At 47.5% G+C, this 23,381-nt stretch overlaps 1 protein-coding gene across 3 annotated transcripts in view; it reads right to left on the bottom strand.

Annotated features, from left to right (window-relative positions):
- Mprip (myosin phosphatase Rho interacting protein) overlaps positions 1-16,020 on the bottom strand; it is a 135,481-nt gene extending 119,461 nt beyond the window's left edge. For all 3 annotated transcript variants that reach the window (XM_071603162.1, XM_071603161.1, XM_071603160.1), the window contains exon 1: positions 15,865-16,020. In XM_071603162.1, coding sequence (XP_071459263.1) covers positions 15,865-15,987 — 123 coding nt within the window. In that variant the 5' untranslated portion in view covers positions 15,988-16,020. The remainder of the gene's footprint in view (positions 1-15,864) is intronic.
- Positions 16,021-23,381: the final 7,361 nt, after the last annotated feature.

The raw sequence follows: 23,381 nt of genomic DNA, 5'->3' as shown, positions 1-23,381 counted from the left end.
TCTTGTCCTGCCCAGCATAGCTCTTGTCTTCCCTTGCAACTGGGGTCAAACCCTGGAGTTTTAGGCCAGGGTTCAGGGCTTTCATGGGCCCAAAGTGCATCACCAGGGAGAGTACACAGAAGGAACCCTGCAGTCAGCCCTGTGGATAAGCCAACCAGACCTCCTCCCACAGTGGCAGCCTCCACCCAGCAAGCCTGGTTGACCAGAAGTCCAGGAAGCTGACAGGAAACATGAGCTCTTCTTTGGAAGGAACTTTCCCCATTTGTATGAAGACATGAAGCCTAAGCGCCCACTACCACCTGCACCCTGCTCCAGAGAGAATTAGACCAATGAGCTGTCTAACTCAGAGCTTCATATACAGCATACTGAGGTCACATACCACACAAACTGGGATGCTCCAGGGAACGAAAAGGGCCTACGATCTCTGGTGCCAGAACTCAGGAGAGTGGCTGTTCCAATCCCTGTCCCTGCAGGCTGCACGCAGGTTGCTCACCACCCCAAAATACAGTTTGCCAACATGTGCCACTGGAGTCCAAGACAAAGCTCCTAGATACAAAGATCTTAAGGCCACTGAGCCAAAACAAAGGCATGTAAGGTGGAGTACAGGGACAGGAACTGGGCACCAGGAGCAAAGGGAGCATTTAGGAGACTTCTGTGGGAGTGAGCAAAGGACCACCTCAGAAATGAAGCTAAGGGACATGAGCCTGCAGAAAACTGACAAGGAGCCAAGCCAGTATGCAGAGGGTAATGGGCTCACTCCTTCAGGCAACACTGGGGCTGGGGGTGGAGGAAGAAAGGGAACATCCCAAGAGGCTCACTCCCCCAGAGCTACCACAGAGCCCCAACCCTTCCACCAGGTCAGGAGCAGCAAGAGTGGAGGTAAAGACACCTACCTAGCCAGTCAGTAAGATAATGACTACAGCTCAGCACAGAGTTTTCTCCACGCTGACCAGTCAACACAGCTGAACTCAATGTGTGTGTGTGTGTGTGTGTGTGTGTGTGTGTGTGTCACATGAACTCACATATGGGGGGACAGGCCAACAGCATGACCATACACTGCATTCCTGGGAACCTGAAGTGACGGAAGTAGGATCAGTAGCTTTAGCTGCACATTAGTTGCAAATGTCAAACAGAAAATGACAGGAGGACACGAAATAAAGGCATGTCAAATACAGATGTTCCTGAACTTATGATGAAGTGACACCCTGATAAATCCATCATAAACTGAAAATACCCTAAGCTGAAAATTCCCTGAATACACCTGACCCACCAAACACCAGAGCTAGTCTGTCGTAAACATGCTCAGAACACTTTCATTAGCCCACAGATTTGGGCAAAATCACAGGCTACTTTATCATAAAGCACTGAATAGCTCATGAATGTAATGAATACTGCATTGAATGTGAAAAACAGAATGCTGAACATACCACCAACACCTACAAAGAATGTAAAGTTGGGCTGGGGATATGGCTCAAGTGGTAGCGCTCTTGCCTGGCATGCGTGCGGCCCGGGTTCGATCCTCAGCACCACATACAAACAAAGATGTTGTGTCTGCCAAAAACTAAAAAATAAATATTAAAAAATTCTCTCTCTCTCTCTCACTCTCACTCTTTCTTTAAAAAAAAAAAAAAAAGAATGTAAAGTTGAAAAATCATAGATCCGGTTGTCCATAAACCAGGGTCCTCCTCTGATGATCTGGCAAAACATAAATATGAGCCCAAACCAAAAATGGGGTGGTAACTATTTGGGGTATTTTTATATATAACTTTTTGGAAATACATTTCACATACAATTCACCCATCTGCAATTCAACAGTTTATAGTGCAAGCATCACCACAGGCGATTTTAGAAGTATTTCTATCACCACAAAAAGGAAATATGTGCTCTTTAGTAATCACTTCCTAAACCTGCCATCTCTCCCACTCCGGTCCTGCTCTCTCTACAGATTTGCCTATTCTGGACAGTGCATGTAAGTGGAGTCATATGACACATGGACTTCTGCGACTTCTGTCTTCAGCCCTTCCTGAGAGCCAGTACCTCGCCTGCACTTCACTAATTCCCCAGGAGCCCCTAAAGGCAGGAAGAAAGAATGGGCCAGTCCAGAGCATGCCAGCCACCAGAAGAGACACCCATCCACAGTCACTGTGCTCCGTGTCCTGCACCCCTCTGCCAGCCCTATGCCCACTGGCCTGATGCCTCAATCAGGTCTCAATCCACACTGCACCCTCATCAGATCCATGCTGGCAGGGGCTGGGCTGTGTGCCAGGTGTGTGGGGTCTTCAGGAATACAGTCCAGCCTGAGCCAGACCAGCAGTTCTCAAAGTGTAGGAGTCTCTGATGTCCTTTTGGGGATTCGTGAGCCAAAACTATTTTTATAAAAATGCTAAGGCACCACTGCCTTTTTCACTCCTATTGGTTCACGAGCATACAGCAGAGCCTGCCCAAAACCATACAACCTGATACTGCAAAAGGATGACTGCAGAGGGTATAGGAGAATCCAGCTGCCTTTCATCAGATGGATGCGAAAGCAATTTCCAAAAAGGTAGAATAATGTGACTCTTCTCAGCCAACTGCTTTTAGTTTAGAAAAGTAATTTTTCAGAAAATCATGTTACTTATATAAACATGTAAACAGATTTGTTATTTTTAAATGAGCCATAGGTATCTTAAAATGTCTCCATTTTAATTTCTAATATAGTAAGTGCCAAGAGACATATTCACATAAACAAAACATATTCACATCAACTTTGACGGCCTCAGTAATCAAGAGTGTAAAGGGGTCCAGAAGCCAAAGTCGGAGAAGCACTGACCTACCCAATCACTCACCCGCTGGCTACCCAGAGTTGCCACTCTGACTGCGCTTGTCCGGTTCCTGCTAGCCCAAACTTGCTTTTATGACCACCTCCTGGTTTCTACTCAAAGTCCTTTCCACATGACAGCACTGCCTTAAAAGGCGACATCTTAACCCAGACTTGCTTCCAGTAGCTGTGTTACCTACAGTCTAAGTGGAAATCAAACAGGCTCCCAGACAACAGGCGGACAGAACCACCTTCCTCCCCAGGATGCCAGCCTCAGCCTCTGCTTCTGCCTCTGCCTCGGGGAGAAGGCCCAATGGAGGCAGAACCTGCTCCCACAGTCAGGGAGCGCCCCCTGGGTCCCACCTCCTACAGGGGACTGACACACTGCATATTCAAAGCATCTCAACTGTGCCACAGAGATCACTGTCCCATGGGAGGGTTATGAGACAGAAATGCAGGGGACCCTGTGGAACGTGCACCTGTCCCACTTCCCTGGAACTGCTCAACTGTCACTTGAAGGATAATGTGGGGCTCACTGGCCTAAGCCTCACCTGCCACCTCCAGTAACAGTTCAGGGGGACCTCTGAGGGAAAAGGTGGCATCCCAGACACCATCGAAGGATGCTCTGACGGTACACATGCTATCTACCTTTTTTTGTTTATATATTTCATTCTACTAAAACTATTAATGAAGGCATTGAAGTCAATCAATGATTATGAGATTGTGAAGCCCCCCAGAGACTATGCTTCAAGGGTCACTGCAGGCTGTGGGGTGGGAGACAAGGATGGGGTGCCTCAGGCGGAGTCATTCCTCCTCCCGGTCTTCAACACAAAAGCTTCCACATATCATACATGAGAGTTTCATGCTTTGTTTCAAGAGATGAGGTGTGCTGCTGTCAAAGAAAGTCAGAAAATTGGTTAACACCATAACCAACAGGACACTGAAGGTCTTTCCCTCCAGCCAACCCCAGGATCTTCTGGGGCCTGATATCGGGTACTGTGGGCCCCTCACCAGCAACTCTCGGGCCCCTTGCACTCAAGTGGACCCAAACCTCCCTAACTTATCCTGCCTTTAAGGCCTACCCCCTTCAGCCCTTCTCCCAACAATACTTAAGGCTCAACTTATCTCTGCAGCTCAGTGGGTTTTCAGGCTAGTCAAAAAGAAAGAAGAGACCTCCACGTGGTTGAGCCAACCCTGCACACAGCACAGCCTCCTGTGCCAGCATCTTCGAGCTATACCAGTGCTTACAACCAAAGGGGTGCCCTCAGACCCAGTTTCCCACCCCAGATGCACCAAGTGAGGAGCACTGGGCTTTACACAGCTTCCTACAGGGTCCACCACCAGCTCCATCCTCCCACCCAAAGGGCTGTAGGCCAACTGCTGTGCTGATTCAACCAGAGCTCAATGGCAGAAATGCTGCAGACTAGTCTCTACCATTAGGAAAAGACCAGGTCTCTACCCAAAAGAGCTGAGAGATGTTCAAACAAAAACCTGTACATGAGGGCTGGGGATGTAGCTCAGTTGGTACAGTGCTTGTCTTGCACCCACAAGTCCCTGGGTTTGATCCCTGGCACCAAAAAAAAAACAACAACAAAAAAAAAACACCTGTACATGAATGCACACAGCAGCTTCTTCCCATCTGCCAAAAGGTAGTAACAACCCAGATATCCAACAACTGAGAAATGGATAAACAAAATGTGGTACATCCACACAACGGAAAATATTCAGCCATAAAATTCTGACCTGTGCCACTAGGATAATGAACCCCCAAAACATGTTGAGTATAAGAAGCCAGACCAAAGGTCACATATTGTATGATTCCATTTTAAGGAAATTTCCAGAATAGGTAAATCCAGAGATAGAAAACAGAGTCATAGCAGCTGAGGCCTGAGGAGAAGGAGAAGGGAATGACTTCATGACATGAGTGTCCTTCTGGGGCACAGAAAATGTTTTCAGCTAGAGTGGGGTGGCTGTTTCACAACACTGCAAACGTACTAAAATGCAACCGAATTGTACACTTTAAAATGGCTGATTTTATGTCATATGAATTTCACCCCAAAGAACACAAACAAAAATAAAACCCGCAGCAGTTCTCAGCACCCTGAGTACCCAGAGGGCAGGCTGGAGGCTGCTGGCCATGCTCATCCTCTCCTCCACACCTCTGCCCACACGAGGCCTTGCAAGCCCTACCCCTGCCTGGGCTCCTCCCTGGACTCCAGCAGCTGGAGTGGGGGGCAGGGGGACATTTTAAAAAGCCTCTTCCCTGTTTGGTCTTGACAGCACGCCCATGACCGCGGGATTTTTGGAACATGACGCCATTCGTGGCAAAAGGAGGAATGCTGCAGAATGCGTGGGGACAAACTCATGGGGCAACAGCTTTGCAGGGAAGAGTCATGCCCTGTTCCACAAAAAGCTGCCCTTCCCACTAAGAAACAGGTAGGGCAGGAGAGTGGGATGAGGAAGGAAAGAGAGACAGGAAGTCTAAACAAGGACAGTCCAAATCACAGCCTCCAGCCCCACCCCTCCCAGCAGGTCAGCACCAGGCCAGAAGGCCTAGCTGACCCCTCTCAGTCTGTGGGACAGAGTAAAGAGGCCTCACCCAGCTCTCCCACTGAAGTGTACTGCCTCTCCCCACCCAGTCTGCTTATCTCTCTACCTACCAGGCTGCTGTGAAGTAAATGAGTTAACAGTGAACTGGCACAGAGTGATTTCTGTTAGCTATGAATAACACCACCAGTACAATAAATAATCCCAGAACATGCCAAGTGCTCCTAGAGTTCAGTCCAGGAAAACCTCCACCACAGGAGGCTGCAGGGCCATGGGAGCCGGCCAAGCCCTCCAGGAAGTCCAAGTCCTCACGGGCTTCCAGGCAGGAAGGCAGATGTGCAGCTGGGAAGCAGTAGGCTCTGTCTGCCCAGGTGACATCTATCTGTCTGTGAGAAAACCTTCCCAGGCTCTATAAAAGGGAGGCTTCTAGACAGTGTTTGGACTGTCTTTAAGTTTCCTTGGCAGAGGCTCCATTCCCTCTAAGAACAGTGATTGGTAAAGGCTATGGGAAGATAGGTCAGGAGACGGCTGGGCTTTGGGGCTTATGTTTGGTGGGCTGGGGGTAGACAGAAATAGAGGTTTGAGAGCCAACCCTCCCACAAAATCATGGTAGCAGGTCCCCTAACTGGGCCCATTTTCTCAACTGTAACTTCAGTTTGGAACTCAAGATCCCCAAAGTCCCTCTAACTTGAATATCTGATTCTCTGTTTAGCTCTAGGGACACCTGCCACTCCCTGCATGGCATGTGCCCCAGCTGGCCCAGGGCCTAGCCACAGTAGACTTTCAAGAGCAAATGTTAGACTGACACACTGAGTGTGACCCAAGGGCAGGGCCCATATTCCCAGAGAGGATCATGCTGTATGGTCAGTGCTTACAAAATGTACTCCATTTACTGGGCACCCACTCTATGACCTACTATTTACAAATTCAGCTCTTCCTATGCATCCTAAAGTTCACAAGAATCTTGCCCACATCTTCCATAATCCTCATTGGCATCCAAAGAGGGGTGTTATCATAACTCCTAGTTCTCAGATGAGGGCATTAGTTATCTAATGTTCAATCAGCATGGAAAATGCTGGACGTGAACCAACAGTGAGTTGGAAGCCCCTGCTCCCCACTATTTCACTTCTTTTACCTGGCACACTAAAAGAAATGTAGGGTATCAGAGTTCTAGGTCAGAGCACATCCCAAGCATAAGCCATGCACGCACCTAGACCCTATGGGGCTCTGAAGCAGCCACACCTCTAGCGGCTCACCCAGTATTGACAATGAGATTCTGGGTGTGGGCCAAGGATCCCTGAAGATGAGGTCCCTTTCTCTGGCTCAGCTGCTCCCACTTCAGCTATGGGCAGGACCAGAAAGAGGTAAGAAACTGCATGTGGAAAGTGCACCAGAGCCTCCTAGGTCTGTTAACCTGTGCTTCAGGCCAGGCACGGTGGCGCACACCTGTAATCCCAGTGGTTTAGGAGGCTGAGGCAAGAGGATCACGAGTTCAAAGCCAGCCTCAGCAAAAATGAAGGGCTAAACAACTCAGTAAGTCCCTGTCTCTAAATTTAATACAAAATAGATTTGGGGATGTGGCTCAGTGGTTGAGTACCCCGAGTACAAACCTCAGTACACCCCCCCCCCAAAAAAAGTGTTTCAGAATTTGTGGGAGATCGAGGATGTGGCTATTTCCGGATTCTAAATTCCTCTCTCAGGGAAAAAAAACAGTGCTTCCTGTTCAGGGCTACACCAAAGGTGTGGTCACTGCCACAGGCCAACAGCCTGTCTGGGGGACATGGGACTCTCTTTGGCTGAGAAGAGGTGAGGCCTGAGTAATAAACTGTGCACAGCCCTGTACCAACCCCACACAGACCCACACCCCAGAACTCAGGAATCCAAGTTAGGGCCAGGCCCTGTTCCTGATAGCAAAGGTTAGCCTTATCAGGTACACAGAGGCCAAACAGGACTTTGGAAAAACCCATGTTGGCCTTCCTATGACCCAGACAGGTCACTGAATCTCTCCAGTCTCAGCTGCTCCCTCTGCTAAGTAGAGACAATCCCTCACTTGCTTAATGGAGGGAACGGGTGGGGGCACAGCAGATCCTTTCTCCCAGGGCTAGGAACTAACAGCTGCAATTTATTCCATAATACATCAGCTCTACTACCAACCTGCCCCAGCCACACAAAAACAGTAGTAAGTTTGTAAGTCAAAGTGGCCCTCCCAATGGCAGGGAAGCAAGTTCAGATATGTTGTGAAGACTGGTCTAAGAGTCTTGTGGAAGCAAGCTCTGTATCACAGCCCCATTATGGATCAGCTTTGGTGATCCTGAGTGGGTCACGCAAACTCTCCAAAATTCAGTGACCCCTTCTCTGCCAGGGACCATGCTGTCACCAGCCCTGCTGGCTCCTAAGGCCTGTGTGAGATCATGGGATCCAACATTTGATTCAGTATGTGGAAGCTCAGAGGGATACCACAGGCCCATTCCTGTGCAGACCGCCATTGCAACAGCTCTGACATCAGAAAAGGTCACTGTCCACTGCAACATGCAACCCCCATGCTGAGCCCCAGGAGAGGAAGGAGCTGGAAGGGTTACAGGTTCCAGGCAAAAACCAGGCTACAGGGGTGGGGTTGTGGCTCAGTGGTAGAGTGCTGGCCTAGCACCTGTGAGGCCCTGGGTTCGATCCTCAGCACCACATAAAAATAAATAAAGGTATAAAAAAATAATACTTCAGTTAAAAAAAAAAAAACAAAAACCACACACACCAGGCTGTGGTTTCATGTGAACTAGGATGACCTTGACTGAGAAAACCAATGAGTGGTTTGGAAGATTCCAATTCCAGTCTCCAGAGACAAAATGCCAGCAAATTGACCCACCAGGCTCCCTCACCCCCAAAGAAAGGGATTATGCTATGGGAGTGGTGGAGAAGTACAGTGGTAGCTCCATCCCAAGGCAGCTGCGGAAACTGCTGAAACTGGAACAAGCACAAAACCTGGGGCAGAGTTTTCAAACCTGCCCCACTAACACCCCACACACACACACACACACATACACACAACCCAAGTCCCCTGGGGGGAGGCAGAGTTCCAGGCTTCACCCATCACCCAGAGTCCTGTGGCTTTTCCCGTGTCATACATAGAATTTCTGAACCAGTAAAAGGCTCCAAAGTTAATGAAAGCCTGAAAGCCATTGAACTGGGCCAACTGTGTCACTCAGATGGGAAAGGACAGCCTGGAGAACAAGTTTCCCAGGATAAAAGAAAGGTCTGTTTTCTTAGGTCGAAAGCTTCCAAATTAGCATCCAATGCTCCAGCACCTGGCCCTGCTCCACCCGCACAGAGCAAGGGGTATGGGCAGCAGGATGTGCTCCCCTCTGCCTGGCTGCAGGGCTCTCTCCTTCTTCAAGACTAAATGGCAGATGGGGAACAGTTCAAAGACAAACACTGAAATCAAACTTCTTGATTTCAGCTACACAGCATGAGGGTCCTAATAGTCACAAGATGGCCCAAACTAAGGCTCCTCCCCACAGAAGATACTAGCACACTCTCAGTATAAATTGCCAAGAGCAGAGATGCTCAGGAACTCCAGGGTTCCATGGGCACACCATGTACTGCCTATGATCAGAAAGTGGGCACCTAAGTCACGTTCCTGGGTCACCCTGCACTGTACTCTGAGAATTCAGGTCTTGGGACTGCTGTCTTCTGTGTGTCAAGGAAAATGACTCGGAGGAAAAGGTCAAGTAAAAGGCTAGTAACACTAGGAGGCAACCATCAAACACTGGAGGGACACAGAAGAGCTAAGAGCCATGGAAGACTGCAGTCACATGGCCAGGAATGCGGGGTTTGAGAGGGAGCCACAGAAGACTACTACACTAGCAGCCTGTCCCCCAAACTCACCCCCACAGGGTGGTCCTGGGGACAGTCCCGCTGGTTTCTGGTTAGAAAGCTCCTGTTTTGCCCTCAAACCATGGCCCTCAACAGGGGTAGGGCTCATAGCCCAAAGAGAATTTCCAAACACATCAAAAGGAGTCACCAAAGAAGATGCCATATTCACAGAAAAAAACCTCAAAGCTTGGCAAAATGGGGGTTGGGGACGGGTAACAAACAGAAGTGATAGGTCCAAGAGAACCAGCACCTCAGTAACCCTCCAACCCTAGGCCATCTGCAGGACACCACCACAGAGGAAACCAGAGAAAGGAAGAAGCGACTGGCACAGCCTTCCCAGCAATGGGTCAGGACTGCAGGCCTAGGCCACATGTGGCTGCTGGCAACTGGGAAGGTGGCTGGTCTCACCTGAACTGTGCCCTAAGGCAAAACACAGCTTTTTTATGTGTTGAAATGACACTATTTTGGATATAGGAGGTCAAATAAAGTATAATTAAAAATCAATTTCACCTGTTTCTTTTTATTTTTTAACAAGGCAACTACAAAGTTTTAAATTATACTTGTGACTTCCACTTTAGTTCTATTGGACAGGACTGGTGTAAGCCAGGGGTTGGCAAGCTACACACATATGCCAAATCTAGCCAGCCATCTGCTTTTTAAGGCTCAAAACCAAGAATAGCTTTTATATTTTTAAATGGTTGTGTAAGTACCTACATAAATGCCTCAACTTTGCCTGCTGGCCTGCAAAACCTTAAGTATTTACTACCTGGCCCTTTAAGGAAAAAATTCTAATCCCTAGTCTAGATTCCAGAAACAATCAGATATTCTCTTCAGGTAAAACAAGGAACAGAAGACAGATTGGGGGGTGGCGGGTGTGGAGTGATTCTTGCACATTTTTTTAAATTGAAATAAAATTCACAGAACATAAAATTAACAATTTTAAATGAACTATTCAGTGGCATTTAGTATATTTCATAACATTGTGCAACCAATGCTTCCATCTAGTTCCAAACCATTTCATCACCCTCGAAACAGAACCCCAATCCCATTAGCAGTCACTCCTCACGGCCCTTCCCTCAGCCTCTGGCAACCACTAATCTGCTTTCAGTTTCTATGGACTTACCTATTCTGGACATTTCATTTAAACGGAATCATACACTATATGCCCTTTTATGTGTGGTCCTTTTACTTGGCATCATGTTCTCTAGGTTCATCCGTGTGGTGGCATGCTTAGTACTTTGTGACTTTTTAGAACAAGTGACATTTCATTGTACAAATACTCAAATTGTCCACTCATCCATTTGTGGATGGACATTTAGATTGTTGCCACCTTTTGGCTACTTTGAATAGTGCTCTCAGGAACATTCCTATATAAGTATTGATATGAACATACATGGTTTTAATTCTTCTGAGCATGTATCTCAGAGTGGAATTGCTAGCTTCATGATGATTCCGTTTCACTTCTTGAGGAGCCGCAAGACAACGGCTGCACCATCTTACTCCTACCAGCAATTCACAAGGGTTCCAATTTCTTCCCACCATCACCAACGCTTGGTAAATTCTGTTTTTAGAATTCTAGCTATCCTAATGGTATCTCATTGTGGTCTTGATTTGCACTTTCTTGATGACAGTGAGCATCTTTTCATGTGCTTGTTGGCCATTTGTAATGGGATTTTGTGTGTCTGAGATTTTGACATATCCCTGCCAAACAATGCTCCAACCCACCCATAAATTATACTTCTTCTAGAAAGTGTGGGCATGATATATTGAAATAAATGCCAGGTTAGATAAAAAAAAGTTCTGTGCCCTGGAACTTCTAAGAATATCACAGGAGTAAAGGTACCCCTGAAGAAATGCCCCACTGAGACTTGGTCCTAGCCCACCCATCTATGTCAAGGATCCCAGCAGCCATGGCAGTATCAAACCAGGAAGACTGAGAGTCGTGGGAAAGATCAAGCCCACTTTCATTATCAGATGGGGAAACTGAGGCCTCAAGAAGGAAAAGATCCAGCCACACCCCATGATGAAACAAGGAAAGGCATGGGTCAGGAATGCAATCCAAATGCAACGGCTCCTCCCACAGTAAGAGAATGAGACGCCCCATCAGGTCCACACCCACTGTGGACCCAGGAGACCCACACCCAGGCTGGAGGCTGAGGACCCTGTACTCCAAACCTGCTTCTGCCACTAACCACCAACAATCTCTGATCCACCTCCCAGCTGACCCTGCCCTCCCTCTCTTCTGTGGGCCCATCACATGGGGATTCCCATAGCTTGCATCCCCCGCCCCCAAGTGGTCACACTCACTCCTAGGACTTCAGCAACCACCTTCACATAGCCAACCCTGGCCCCCACCCTCACCAAAGCCCTAACCATCATCTCCTACTTTTTGAGTGGGTCACTCCACTAAGTACTACAATAGGCATTCACCACCACAAGGTCAAATATACCACAGTAGTTGTGGCCCCCTCCCCATCCCCCACATCTACTCTCAATCTGTTATCCTCAATATTGTGTTGAAGGCGCTTCTACACACCCCTTTCCTCAATCCCACCTGTACTCCACCACAACACCTTATCCCCAATGTCATCCGCCTCCCATCACTGGTCTGGAGAATATATAGCAATCCGCCTGGACTACTTTCAGAGCTCCACTACTTCCGCCTCTAGCCACAGTTGACTTTCCTGAAGAGCAAATCTGACAAATTTTAAAAGTGTAAAAATAACTATAAAATAACTAAGAAAACATTAGTGACTATTTAATAAACCTTGGCAAGAAGGCCTTCCTACATGAGATTAAAACTGCAAGCTATAAAGGATAACAGAGATTTAACTGCGTTCATTGTATCTTACTTCATACTTTGAAGCTGAGGACTGAACCCAAGGCCTTGCACATGCCCAAGCACATACCCTTATCACTGAGCTACATTCCCAGTTTCATAAGAAAAACAACCACGTATAAAGAGACAAATGACACTCGGAGAAAATATTTGCCATATATACCAGCAAATTTCTATCTAGAGGAGGGTGGGCAACCATGGCTCACAGGCATAATCCTGCCAGCTGCCTGGTTTTTTTTGTAAATAAAGTTTTATTGAAACATAGCCATACTCATTAGTTTATGTATTGTCTACAGCTCATTTTGTACCATGATCACAAAGTTGCCACAGAGATCATAAAGGTTAATATATTAGTATCTGGCCTTTTATAAAAAAAGTCCACAGACCCTAGTGACCTAAAGCATACACAAATCAATGGGGGACAGGAGGAAAACGAAATCAATGGAAAAATGGACAAACAAGCAAGTAATCCACAAGAGAAACAAAAACACTCAAATATTATAAGGAGAGCTTAACCTCACGTAATTGGGGAAATTATTAAGGAATTAAATCATTTGATAATATCCAACCCTGGAAATGTTATGACATAGCCTTTTTTGGAAAGCAATTTGGTGGTATCTGTAAAAAAAAAAATTTAACGCACTCGATGTCAACCCAGCCGTTCTATTTTTAGGCATCTGCCCCCAGAGAAATACTTGCATTTGCACACACACGCACACATGCCCAAAAGCGTTTATAACACTGTATGCTGAAACATTCACTATTTATAACAGCAAAACTCATCAGTAACCTTGATGTCCATCAACCAGGGAATGGGTTAAATCACAGCACATCCTTAATGGTCTAACAGGCAAAACAATATTGATATATTTATATGTAACACCATGAAAAGAGCTCTGAGATATTTCTAAACAGGAAAAGAAATTGGAAATACATGAACGCAATTCAGGTTTAAAAGCATATCTGTGTCCATATGTACACAGAGAAATGCAAAGGAGGGCAGAGGGACTGCAGGACAGGATGACAAGTAATAACTAACTGTGGCTTAGTACCTAACCCAGACCACTCTGAATTCCAGTGATGAGAAGAAGGCAAGGAACTCCTCTGTCCCAAATCTACACTGGCAAGGCACCTTCTGCAACATAATCATCCTTGACATTAGTGCCCTCAGGATGTGCTCATGGGATGGCCACTGTAGACCCTGAACAGCGGTAGGAGAAAGAACGACGACTTAAGGATCCTGGCTCTCTCCCTACACTAGGCAAGTTGTTTCTCTTCTCCAGGTTTCAGTCTTCTCACCAGCAAGAGAAAGTGGTAAGATTAGCTGATCTCCAGGTCCCTTCCAGGTCTGATGCCAGAATACAGGCCCTGGAAGAGCTCTTGTACCTCTCTAGGGGAAAACCAACCAACCAACAAACAAAACCCACAGCTGAGGAAATACAGCTCAAATCAGGATGTTCTGAGGAATGTCTACCCTGGGAAGATGACATCCCAAGAGCAAAAGCCGTCCCTCCTCCCTGGGCTCAGTGTCCAGGCCTATTAAAGAGGGGGTGGCCTCCGTGGTTGCTGATGTATCTTCCAGCTTGGACTGTCTAAAATAAGCCCGGGGCAGGGAGGGGCAAAAGGAAGCAGGGGCTTGGGAGAGACCAATGGGAAATGACTGGCTAAGGTTTTCTAATGGAGCCGTAAGGATGAGAGGGAGCAAGAGGCTGGGGGAGGGCCGGATGCACAGAGCAGCAGTGAAGCTGTTGGCAACAGCCCTGAGTTTCCCTCCTCTCTTTTCAAGAGCAGTTTCTTCCTGAAAGATCCCAGGAGGTAGAAGGCTGGGCTAATCTCTCTGAGCACAAATAACCCCACTCATTATTTCAGGAACTATCATTCCAGTTGTGCCCTGGAGGTCTCAGGCCTGTTTCAAAATCCACAATTCAACTTTGAATACACTGAAAGAGTACAGTACTTCAAATTTTCCTCTACCCTTGAATCAATTAATAATCAACAGATTTTTTTAACAACTTCTACTCAAGCATGCAAATTCCACTCTAGTGTATCTAAGCTTAAGAATCAAAAAAAAAACAGCCACCTATGGTATAAACACCTAATTTATCAATTCGGGCAGGTGCTTAGAATAACCAGGCAACTTTCAAGTCTCTCTCAAAACAGCCCAAAACTTCTTAAAGTTGGCTCTTCTATGACCAGTTTTTTGTTTGTTTGTTAAATTGTTAGAGGGGGAAAAAGTTGAATTAAATATCATTCCTTGCTTTTCACAACAGTTCCATGAGGGAAGTAAGCCACTGACCAACTTACAGATAAGGAAATTAAAATAATAGAGCTAAAAGAACTTGTTCAAGGTCACACCACTGAAAGTGACAGCCAAGACTGGAAACAAAGTCTCCCCACTCCTCTTCACCATAGGAACTGCTTCCCAGAAAAAAAAAAAAAAAAAAGCATCAGGATGAAAAGAGGAAATCAAGTTTTTCCTCTTTTAAAAGTCCACCCCCCTGCCCTCCAGAACACCTTGGGAGCACTGCACTTCCCAGGATGACCTGCCGCTAAGGCCTTGAGTTTGGGTAAAGCTTCTTGGCCTTTCGGCTGGTGGAAACCTGACCTCAGAGAAAGCCACCGCATCCAGGAACACAACCCCTGCCCCTACCACCCTGCTCCTGTCTGCCCTGTAAACAAGACAAACCCTGCTCGCACTTAAGTGGCATCAAAAACAGGCCAGAGCACTTCAAAGCCATGCTTTCTGTCTAAGGGGGTTCTTTTGCAAAAGGAGTGGCTACAACTAGGTCACACTGGACTGGAATGTGAAGGGAGCTCCCCTGGCCTCATTCAGGGAGTTGAGAGAAAGCTCTGAAGAGGATGGAGACTGGGGGGTGAGAGGGTGAGCAAGGGTGCACAGGTCCAAACCAAGGAGGGGCAAACAAGGCCTGGAATCCACCCGTGCAGGGGTTCCCAAGGGTTCCCAAGGGACTGCAGTCCCTAAACCAACGCTGTGTTTTTGGTGTCTTGACTCTGATGCAAGTTTGGGAGCTACTAAAGGAGTCCAAAGCCTTCAACTGACAGATAAGCCTGGAGGAGTGAACCACATCTTAGCTGGAACCCCTAGGTCTTCTCATTCCCAGTCCTTGACCAAGAACTGGAAAGGCTATGGGGGGGAGGGGGGGGAGCAGGCCCTTGCTCTCCCTTCAACAACAACAACAAAATGCCCTTTCAGTGGAAGTTCAAAAGCAAGAGCCTCCTCCCCAGACTTGGAGACCCTCCGCCTCTCTTCTGTCCCTGAGGGTGACAAGGACTTAGGTCAGGATGGATCCCACAAGGCAGAAGGCCATGCATGCATGGTCCACCCAGACAAGCCAATCCCTGGACAGTCTTGAGTTCCCAATACAAGAGTCTGTGGGTGCAGGGTGGAAAAGGGGGTGGGGGGGTGGGAGTGGGGGTGGGGGGTCCCTGCCAAACATCAAGCAATTCCCAAAGCGCTTTGTTCCTACGAGGAGAAAACAGGCATTTTTGAGTCACCCAAAAAAAAGCATGAATCACACGGCAGGGTTGTGGGAACGGGAAAGGATGTTATTTTTCGGCATACTTGAGGATTTTCCCTTTGTCCTGACTCTATCCGTCCTCCTCCCACCCCCAGCCGCAGCCCCAGCTCCCAGCACTCACGCACACATTTTTCTTTTTTTTTACTGCTCCATTTTTATTTTCCCCACGGCCTTCAAAGGCGCCCCGGCCCTGGCCCGCCTCAGGGGCGCGCGACGCGGGTCTCCGGGGTCCAGGACCCCAGAGTCGCCCGCCCCCCCCCCCCGCCGCCGCTCACCTGCGTCAGGTCTTCGTCGTTGAGCAGATGCGACTCTCGGGGCTTGAAGCAATTCTGACACTTGCTCTTGTTGAAGATGTTGGCCTGGAATTTCCTGCACGGATTCTCCTTGGCAGCCGACATGGTCGTCGCAGCGGCAGCGGCGGCGGCGGCGGCGGCGGCGGCGCCGCAGGCCCGGCCCGCGCGCTCCCGGCGGGGTCGGGGCTCAGCGCAGCCGCCGCCGCATCCCCGGCCGGCCGCCGCCGCAGGCCCGGCCCTGCCTCTCCCGCGGCCCGGCTCGCCACACGCCGAGGCTGCCGCGCCGCCGCCGCCGCCGGGCCTCACAACGCGCGCGCCGCCCCGCGCCCGCCCGCACTGCCGCCGCCCGGCCGCCTCGGGCCCATGGACGCAGCCCCCTGACCCCGGACTCCCGCCGCCGCGGCCGCCTCTCAGGCGCCGGTCACCACCGGCCCCCACTGGTCACCCCCGCTGCCGCTGCTTTGGGCGCCCGCGGCCGTTGCAAACGGGAGCGGAGCGCCTCGCGCACTCCGGGCGGGGCGGGCGGGCGGGCGCCGGGCGCGCGGGGCGGGGCCCGCACCGAAGTGATCGGCAACCCCGCTAGCCAATAGCGGCCGTGCGCTCCCGCTAACAAAGAAACCCCTGGGCCAATAGCAGTCGGGGGGCAGGGCCAAGAGCGCCCGAGAGCAAGGTAACTTGTGCAGCCGAGGAGGAAGGTGGGGGCGCCGGCCTGGGACGTTCAGGTTTGGTGGACTGGCGCCGAGGCCAGCGGGCCTGACAGCTGCAGAGGCGGGGAGGGAAGGGGGAGCCAGAGGGGCGGGGAAGGGGGGGAGCTGAAGGCGGGGCCGACCTCTGGCTGGCTCTCTCCGCAAACCCCCCTCAGTTCCAGTCCAGCCCTTCTCTCGGCGTGCGCCACCGGACAGAGCGAGCGGATTCGTGGAGCACCTATGAAACGTCGTGGTCCTAGTTTGCATTATTCATCAGGAGTGGATACTGGTTTCCAAGTACTCCCAAGGCTTTGGCTCATTCAAGTGTCACCACCTCTCCTTGATCGCTCCCATTTTGCAGATGAGAAAAACTGAGATGCGGGGAACAGTTAAGTAATAGGAGGTAATGTTTCCAGGGATGACTAAGAGAAGATGTCAGCCAGCCTCCCAGAGCTGTTAGTTCTATTATGGGAGATGAGTGAACGCTGACTCTCTGCCAGGTCCTGAGCTAGGCATTCTTTTCTTGGTTATGGGTTGGAGGAAATGAAGGGTCAGACGCACCGAGTAATTTTGTGCAGGGTCATTCTGCTAGGGAAGGGGGGGGGGGGCGATCTGTCACTCCAGGCCCTCCACTGTCCAGTCTCTTGGCCAAGAGAACCTGGAGACTCGCTTGTGAAAGGCACAGGCAGAAGGGTGTGTAGGATTCAGAGGGAAGGGGGAAATGTACCCTGTAGGAGAATTAGATTGGCTTCCAGGAGCATCAGGGTGGATTGAAGCAGATAGTGAGAGGCTCCCTGGAGCCGGTGGTGAAGACAGGGAAAGAAGGAGCAGAGAAAGAAGTCTAAAGGATTTGAGGAAGGTGGATCACCCAGGGCTTTGGATTCCAGGCTCTGGCGTGTAAATGTCAGCCTGCTGGCAGAAGGGAGTCATCCTGAGTTTTTAAACTGGGTGAGCTAACTCCGTCTTCACAGGGGAGGTGACATTGGAGCATGTGGCAGCAGCAGCGACAGCAGCTGTTGCTTAGGAGATGGGAAGGCTGTAGGAGAAGAAGTAGCAAGTACTTCCAGGGCTGTGTACTTTTCCACTGATCCTCTGGTGACTATCCCAGGGAGGTGGATTTTCACTTTGAGTAAGAAATGCTTTTCTACAAAGGGGATCAGAGAAAGGCAGATCAAAGTCCTCAGGCAGCCCAAGGGGGAATAGCCCAGCTCCACCCCTCAGCTCCAAGGCAGCATTGGGCAAGTCCTTTACCCTGCCTTGTGCCTCGGTGACCACATGTACAAAATTGACATGATTGTATGATGTTGCAAGCATGAAGTATATAATGCTTGTAAAATATTTCACATAATGTGGAGAAAAAAACATTAATTGAATCTAGGCAAAGGGTGTTTATTTTCCTATTCTTGCAACTTCTGTTGGTTTTAATTTTTTTTTTTTTTTTGCAAAATAAAAGAGACGAGGAAAATGGGCAAAGAAGACCTACAATTCTTGCCTTCCCAGAATACTAAGAAAGTGATACCAAGTGTGGCCTCTGGGGAGGGGAGCTGGGTGGTTGGGAGGTGACCTACTTTTAATTTTCATTGTAAGCCCTTTTGTTCCCTTTCGGATTTGGTATTATGTGCAAGTACAACTTCTTTTAAAATAAAAATTTTAAAGTCCGATCCTTGCCTCAGGGCCAACACAAAAGCCACCCTACTGAGAAAATGCTTGGTGTGTTCAGGTCAATGGACACACATCCAGTGCCCAAGGGCTAGGGGCTGGGGGTCTGCAGCTAGGGATATTAAAAAAAAAAAAAGAGTTTGATTCAGGAATCCAGAGACTGCCTGCCTGGAAGGAGCTCACTTTCAAGTAATTTAGACATTTGAAAACAAGAGGCACAGATGGCACTCCATGTAGAGAGTTGTGGGGGGCCAAGACCTAGGGGGTACCCAACACCATAGGTAGCTTCAGGGAGGGCTCCACATAGTTCATCTCCACACAGTTTGTCACTAGAGCTGCCTGGGGAGTGGAGACTACCAGGGCCAGCTGGGCCACATAGCTAGACCCTATCTCAAAAACAAACAAACAGAAAAACTAGACTAGTCTCCAAGGCACCAAAAGGATGGGACTGGCTCTCGGTTACTACTGCAATTCCTGGGCCTAGTTCAATGCCTGGTACACAATCAACATCCCGTGGTAAGCAAATGGATAAAAAAAAACATACATTTCCACTTTGGATTGAAGTATCTCCCTGATCAGATTACAAAATCTCATGGACAGGGTCTGGATCCTGTAGCCTTGGGTTTCCTTTCCAGGGACCTAGAATAGTACTTTGCACCAGCTTTGATACCCAATGTTAATATTCATTAGTATTCTGTACATCTCAATGTATAATATGTTTCTCCAAAAAGCAAATAGACAAGCGAAAAAGAAAAAGTGTCTCAGGTAAGTATTGCTCTGTGGTCCTGAATGCCACCCTGAAGCCTTTCAGGCATCCCATGAGGGAACAGAATTTACATACACACACACATGGAAGTAACCGCTATTTTGGTCTCATCACCATAAATTAGTCTTGTCTGTCCTTGAATCTACCCTGTGTCTGGCTTTTCTCACTCAACAGTGCATCTGTGAAATTCATCCATCCACGCTGACTCTGCAGGTATTGGCAGATCATCCTGTCTCATTGCTGCCCTTAATCCCATTGTGTGGATGTGCTACAGTGTATCTGTGCTCTTGGGAATGGTCACTGGGGATGTTTCCAGTTGGGGGTCACCCCTGCAATACCATTCTTCACACCTGAGAGATGAGCTGTCTTCTCATATCTTCTCTGCTAGTAAATGATCATAAGATTCGCTGGGAAGAACATGTTAATACTTCAGATTACCAGGGCCTTCCCATGGAAGTAGTCTATATGTTGGAATGTAAGAATCTCTTTTTTTAAATAAGCATAGTGGGATTTTTTTTTTTTTTTTTTTTTTTTGGTACCAGGGATTGAACCCAGGGGGTACCACTAAGCCACATCCCCATTCCTTTATTTATTTATTTTGAGACAGTTTCTTGCTAAGTTGCTTAAGGCCTCACTAAGTTGCTGAGGCTGGCTTTGAACTCTCGGGCCTCCTGCCTCAGCCTCCTGAACCACTGAGATTACAGATGTGTGCCACTGCGCCAGGCCATTTCTCATCTTTAGGTCAAGTTTTGGATACAGTGGACGGAGCTATGGTTCTCAAGTCCTGGGGACAGGCGTTAAAAATTCCTACTCCAAGGTGTTCACCACTACTAGTATGTTAATAGGCCCTCAGGAAATTTTAAAGCACACACTTATTCGTGCACACACACTTACTCGTGCACACATACATGGTAGGTAGACCAAGAGTCACCCTAGTAGTCACTGCCCTAGGAAACCACCCTCACCCCTACCAAGCATGGTGGCTAAACCCCTGTTTTATTGTCTTTCATGCTTCTGTGATGCGAAGTTCTGCTGTTCTTACCTGGGGGTCCCTCAGGCAAGTTCCATGGGAAGATAGCTGGGGCTGGATCATCTTGAGGCTGGTAGCTGACTGAGCCCTGCCCTTTCCGCACAATCTCAAAGAGTCTCTCCTTCCCTGTGGACTCCCCTTCTGCTCTACGCATCTCAAGGGGTCCCCAAAAGGGCTCCAGGAAGCAGAAGCTACCAGTCCTTTTAAAGGCAAGGTCTGAGACTCCACCACATTCCATCGTCAGTACAAGGCACAAGGCCACCCCGGGCTCAAGGTGGAAGGGCTGACAGGCGTGAATCCCCAGAGATGTGGGTCACTGGGGCCAGAAATAGTAACCACTTCATAAGATCGTGAGGACTAAACAAATTGATGTGACGAGTTTAGAACAGTCCCCAAACACAGTAAGTTCTCAGTAATATCAGCATTTATTTTTGTCCTATAACCTCTATGCCAGGGACTGCATATTTATTTTTGCATAAAGGGCCAGATAGCCAATATTTTAAACTTTTTAAGTCCATATGACCTCTATTGCAGCTACTCAGCCCAGCCTTTGTCACATAGAAGCATTTATAAATAAATGAATAAAGAAACTGAGGCACAGAGAGGTCAAGTAACGTATTCAAGGTTATGCAACCAGTAAATGGTAGTAAGGCTAGGATTCCAAGGTGGGCAGTGTGTTTATAAGCTCTGCCCTGCATGACCCTCAGCCACTAGAATTACAGGTACTGATGAGGGGCAGGGAACCTCCTTTCCTAAGGCTCAGGTTGCTTCCCTGGAAGTCAGACCAAAAGATCTCAGAAGCTCCTTCCAGCTAGGACTCAGGGATGCTTTTCCACAGCAAGCACCAAGTGACAACTGTCTTCAGGCATGCATCAGGAGAGAATGTCGCATGCTAGACATAGAAAGTCCACCTGAAGGGCAAGTTAGCCATTCTATTACATATTTTAAATATGCATCCTTTTGATTGAGTGATTTCACTTCTAGAAAGATGGGTTATAAAATTGCTCTCTCACAGGTACCCGAAAATAAATTATGGACCAGGATGTTCTCTGCTTCCTTGTTCTTAATAGCAGAAAATTGGAGACACTCCAATTACCACCATTAGAAAAATCAGATAAGTAAACGATGGTTCTTTGACACGGGGGACGACCATGAGGCTTGTTGAAAACAGAAGATTGTGTTTCAATGGCTAACAGTCTACAAAATATTGTGCAGTTAAAAAAAAAAATGAGTAGAGCTGGGTGTGGTGGTACACACCTATAATCCCAACAACTCGGGAGGCTGAGGCAGGAAGATTTCAAGTTTGAGGCCCAGCCTCTGCAATTTGGAGAGATCCTGTCTCAAAACAAAAAAAAAATAAGAAGCGGATATGGCTCACGGGTAAAGTGCCCCTGAGTTCAAACCCCAGTACTACCAAAAAAAAAAAAAAAAATTGGGCAAGCTAGGTCTATTGGTATGTGCCTTTAATTCCAGCTATTTAGGTATTTAGAAGGCTAAAGCAGGAGGATCCCTTGAGCCCAGGATCCCTCTTCAAAAAGAAAAAATGGTCTGTCTCATGGGTTTTCATTCATATTTTTTAAGAATATACGTGTTTGTTTCAGCCACAGTGGCACATGCCTATAATCCAGCAGCTCAGGAGGCTGAGGCAGGAGGATTGCAAGTTCAAGGCCAGCCTCAGCAACTTAGTGAGACCTAAGCAACCCAGCAAGACCTTGTCTCTAAATAAAATATGAAAAAGGACTTGGATGTGGTTAAGCACCCCTGAGTTCAATCCCCAATACCAAAAATAGGTATGTGTTTGTGTGTGTGTGTGTGTGTGTTTGCAATGTATATATGTCAGGGGGTGCATATACCCACCTACCCCAAACATTTCATTGTAATTAATCAGGAGGTAAAAGATTGGTACTTGGTACTCTTTCCTAAGCTATAGGTTTATATTATGTTTAAATATTTTAACAAGCTTCTTGTTTTGTTTGCTAATCTACAGAGAATCGTTATATAATGATTCATTATATAATGAAGGTGGGGTCCCATTGCCTGTCTTCAATACCACTGGCTCATGACAGGTCTTGCTTCAGACATTAACCCCAGTCACACCTCCCCTCCTATATTTTATTAAAGCAAATCCCCAAGTCATACAATTTCTTCCATAAATAGTCCAGTGAATGTCTGTAAAAGATAAGGACTCTTTTCAAAAGCCACAATACCATTATCACACCTAAAAAAAATAATTCTTTAATATCATCAAATGTCCAGTAAGTAATTTCCAGTTATCTCATAAAAACATGAATTATTTTTGTCTAGAAAAAAAAAAAGTTTGAAAAAGAAAAAAAATCAAAGGTACAACTTCTCTGAGCATTGTTGAGTGATACTTATCTAAAGCCTTTGAAAATGTGCTTATCTTTGCCCCCGCAATCCCAACCCATGAATTTATACTAAGGGAAAAAAAAAAAAAAGCAAAGAGGAACATAAATATTTTTCACCAGAGGATGCAGTGCCTGTAACATAGAAGTTGCTTGAAAAATATTGGTTGAAGTTTAGTTACCGCACTGTTGTTTGCAGCTTTGTTTGTAAAAGGAAACACCAAGAATGACAAAAGCGTCTGACCTTAGGGTAACAACTCAGTGAAAGAAGGAAAATCCATTAAATGGAATTTTAAAATCATATTCTAACAGCGCAGGTAGATACCATCCCTGCACACACGAGAATTGGAGCTTAATCTCTGTCTCCTCTTGAGTGTAGGTAGATTTAGATTTTTCACCCAAAAAAATGGAGTGTGGAAAAGAGGGACCCTGGCTGACACTCCTTACCCATTCCCAGTGACGAGTCATGTGGTTTCAGGTGCCCCTGATATAGCACAATGCCAAGGACACCCTCTGGTCTAGTACCCCCAAACCCATAATGTGGGTCTCATCATGAGAGAAACATCAGACAAACCCAAACGAGGGGAATTCTACAAAATATCTGAGCATGTTCCGTGTTTCTAAAAGATACCTGAGCTGTCTTCCAAACTGTCAAAGCCATGAGAAATCTTCAGAAAATTGTCAGGGGCTAGAGGAGCCTCAGACTAAATGCCATATGGGATCCCTGATGGGATCCTGGGCTAGAAAAAAATGGCATTCATGGAAGAACTGGTGGAATCCTCCTAAAGTCTGTGGCTTAATTTATACTGTTTAATTAATGCTAATTTTTCAGTTTGGACAGATTACCATGGTCACACAAGATGTTAGCATTCGGGGAAGGTGGGTACCAGAACGCTGTGTTCTCTTTGGCAACTTTACTCTAGATCTAAAATCATTCAAAAAATAAAAAAAATTTTTTTTTAGGGCTGGGGAATGTAGCTTAGCGGTAGAACACT

Source organism: Marmota flaviventris, chromosome 17 (assembly GCF_047511675.1).
Source record: "Marmota flaviventris isolate mMarFla1 chromosome 17, mMarFla1.hap1, whole genome shotgun sequence".
Classification (NCBI taxonomy): Eukaryota; Metazoa; Chordata; class Mammalia; order Rodentia; family Sciuridae; genus Marmota; species Marmota flaviventris.
The sequence above is the reverse complement of the archived record's forward strand: the minus strand, read 5'-3'. Positions and strand labels throughout refer to the sequence as shown.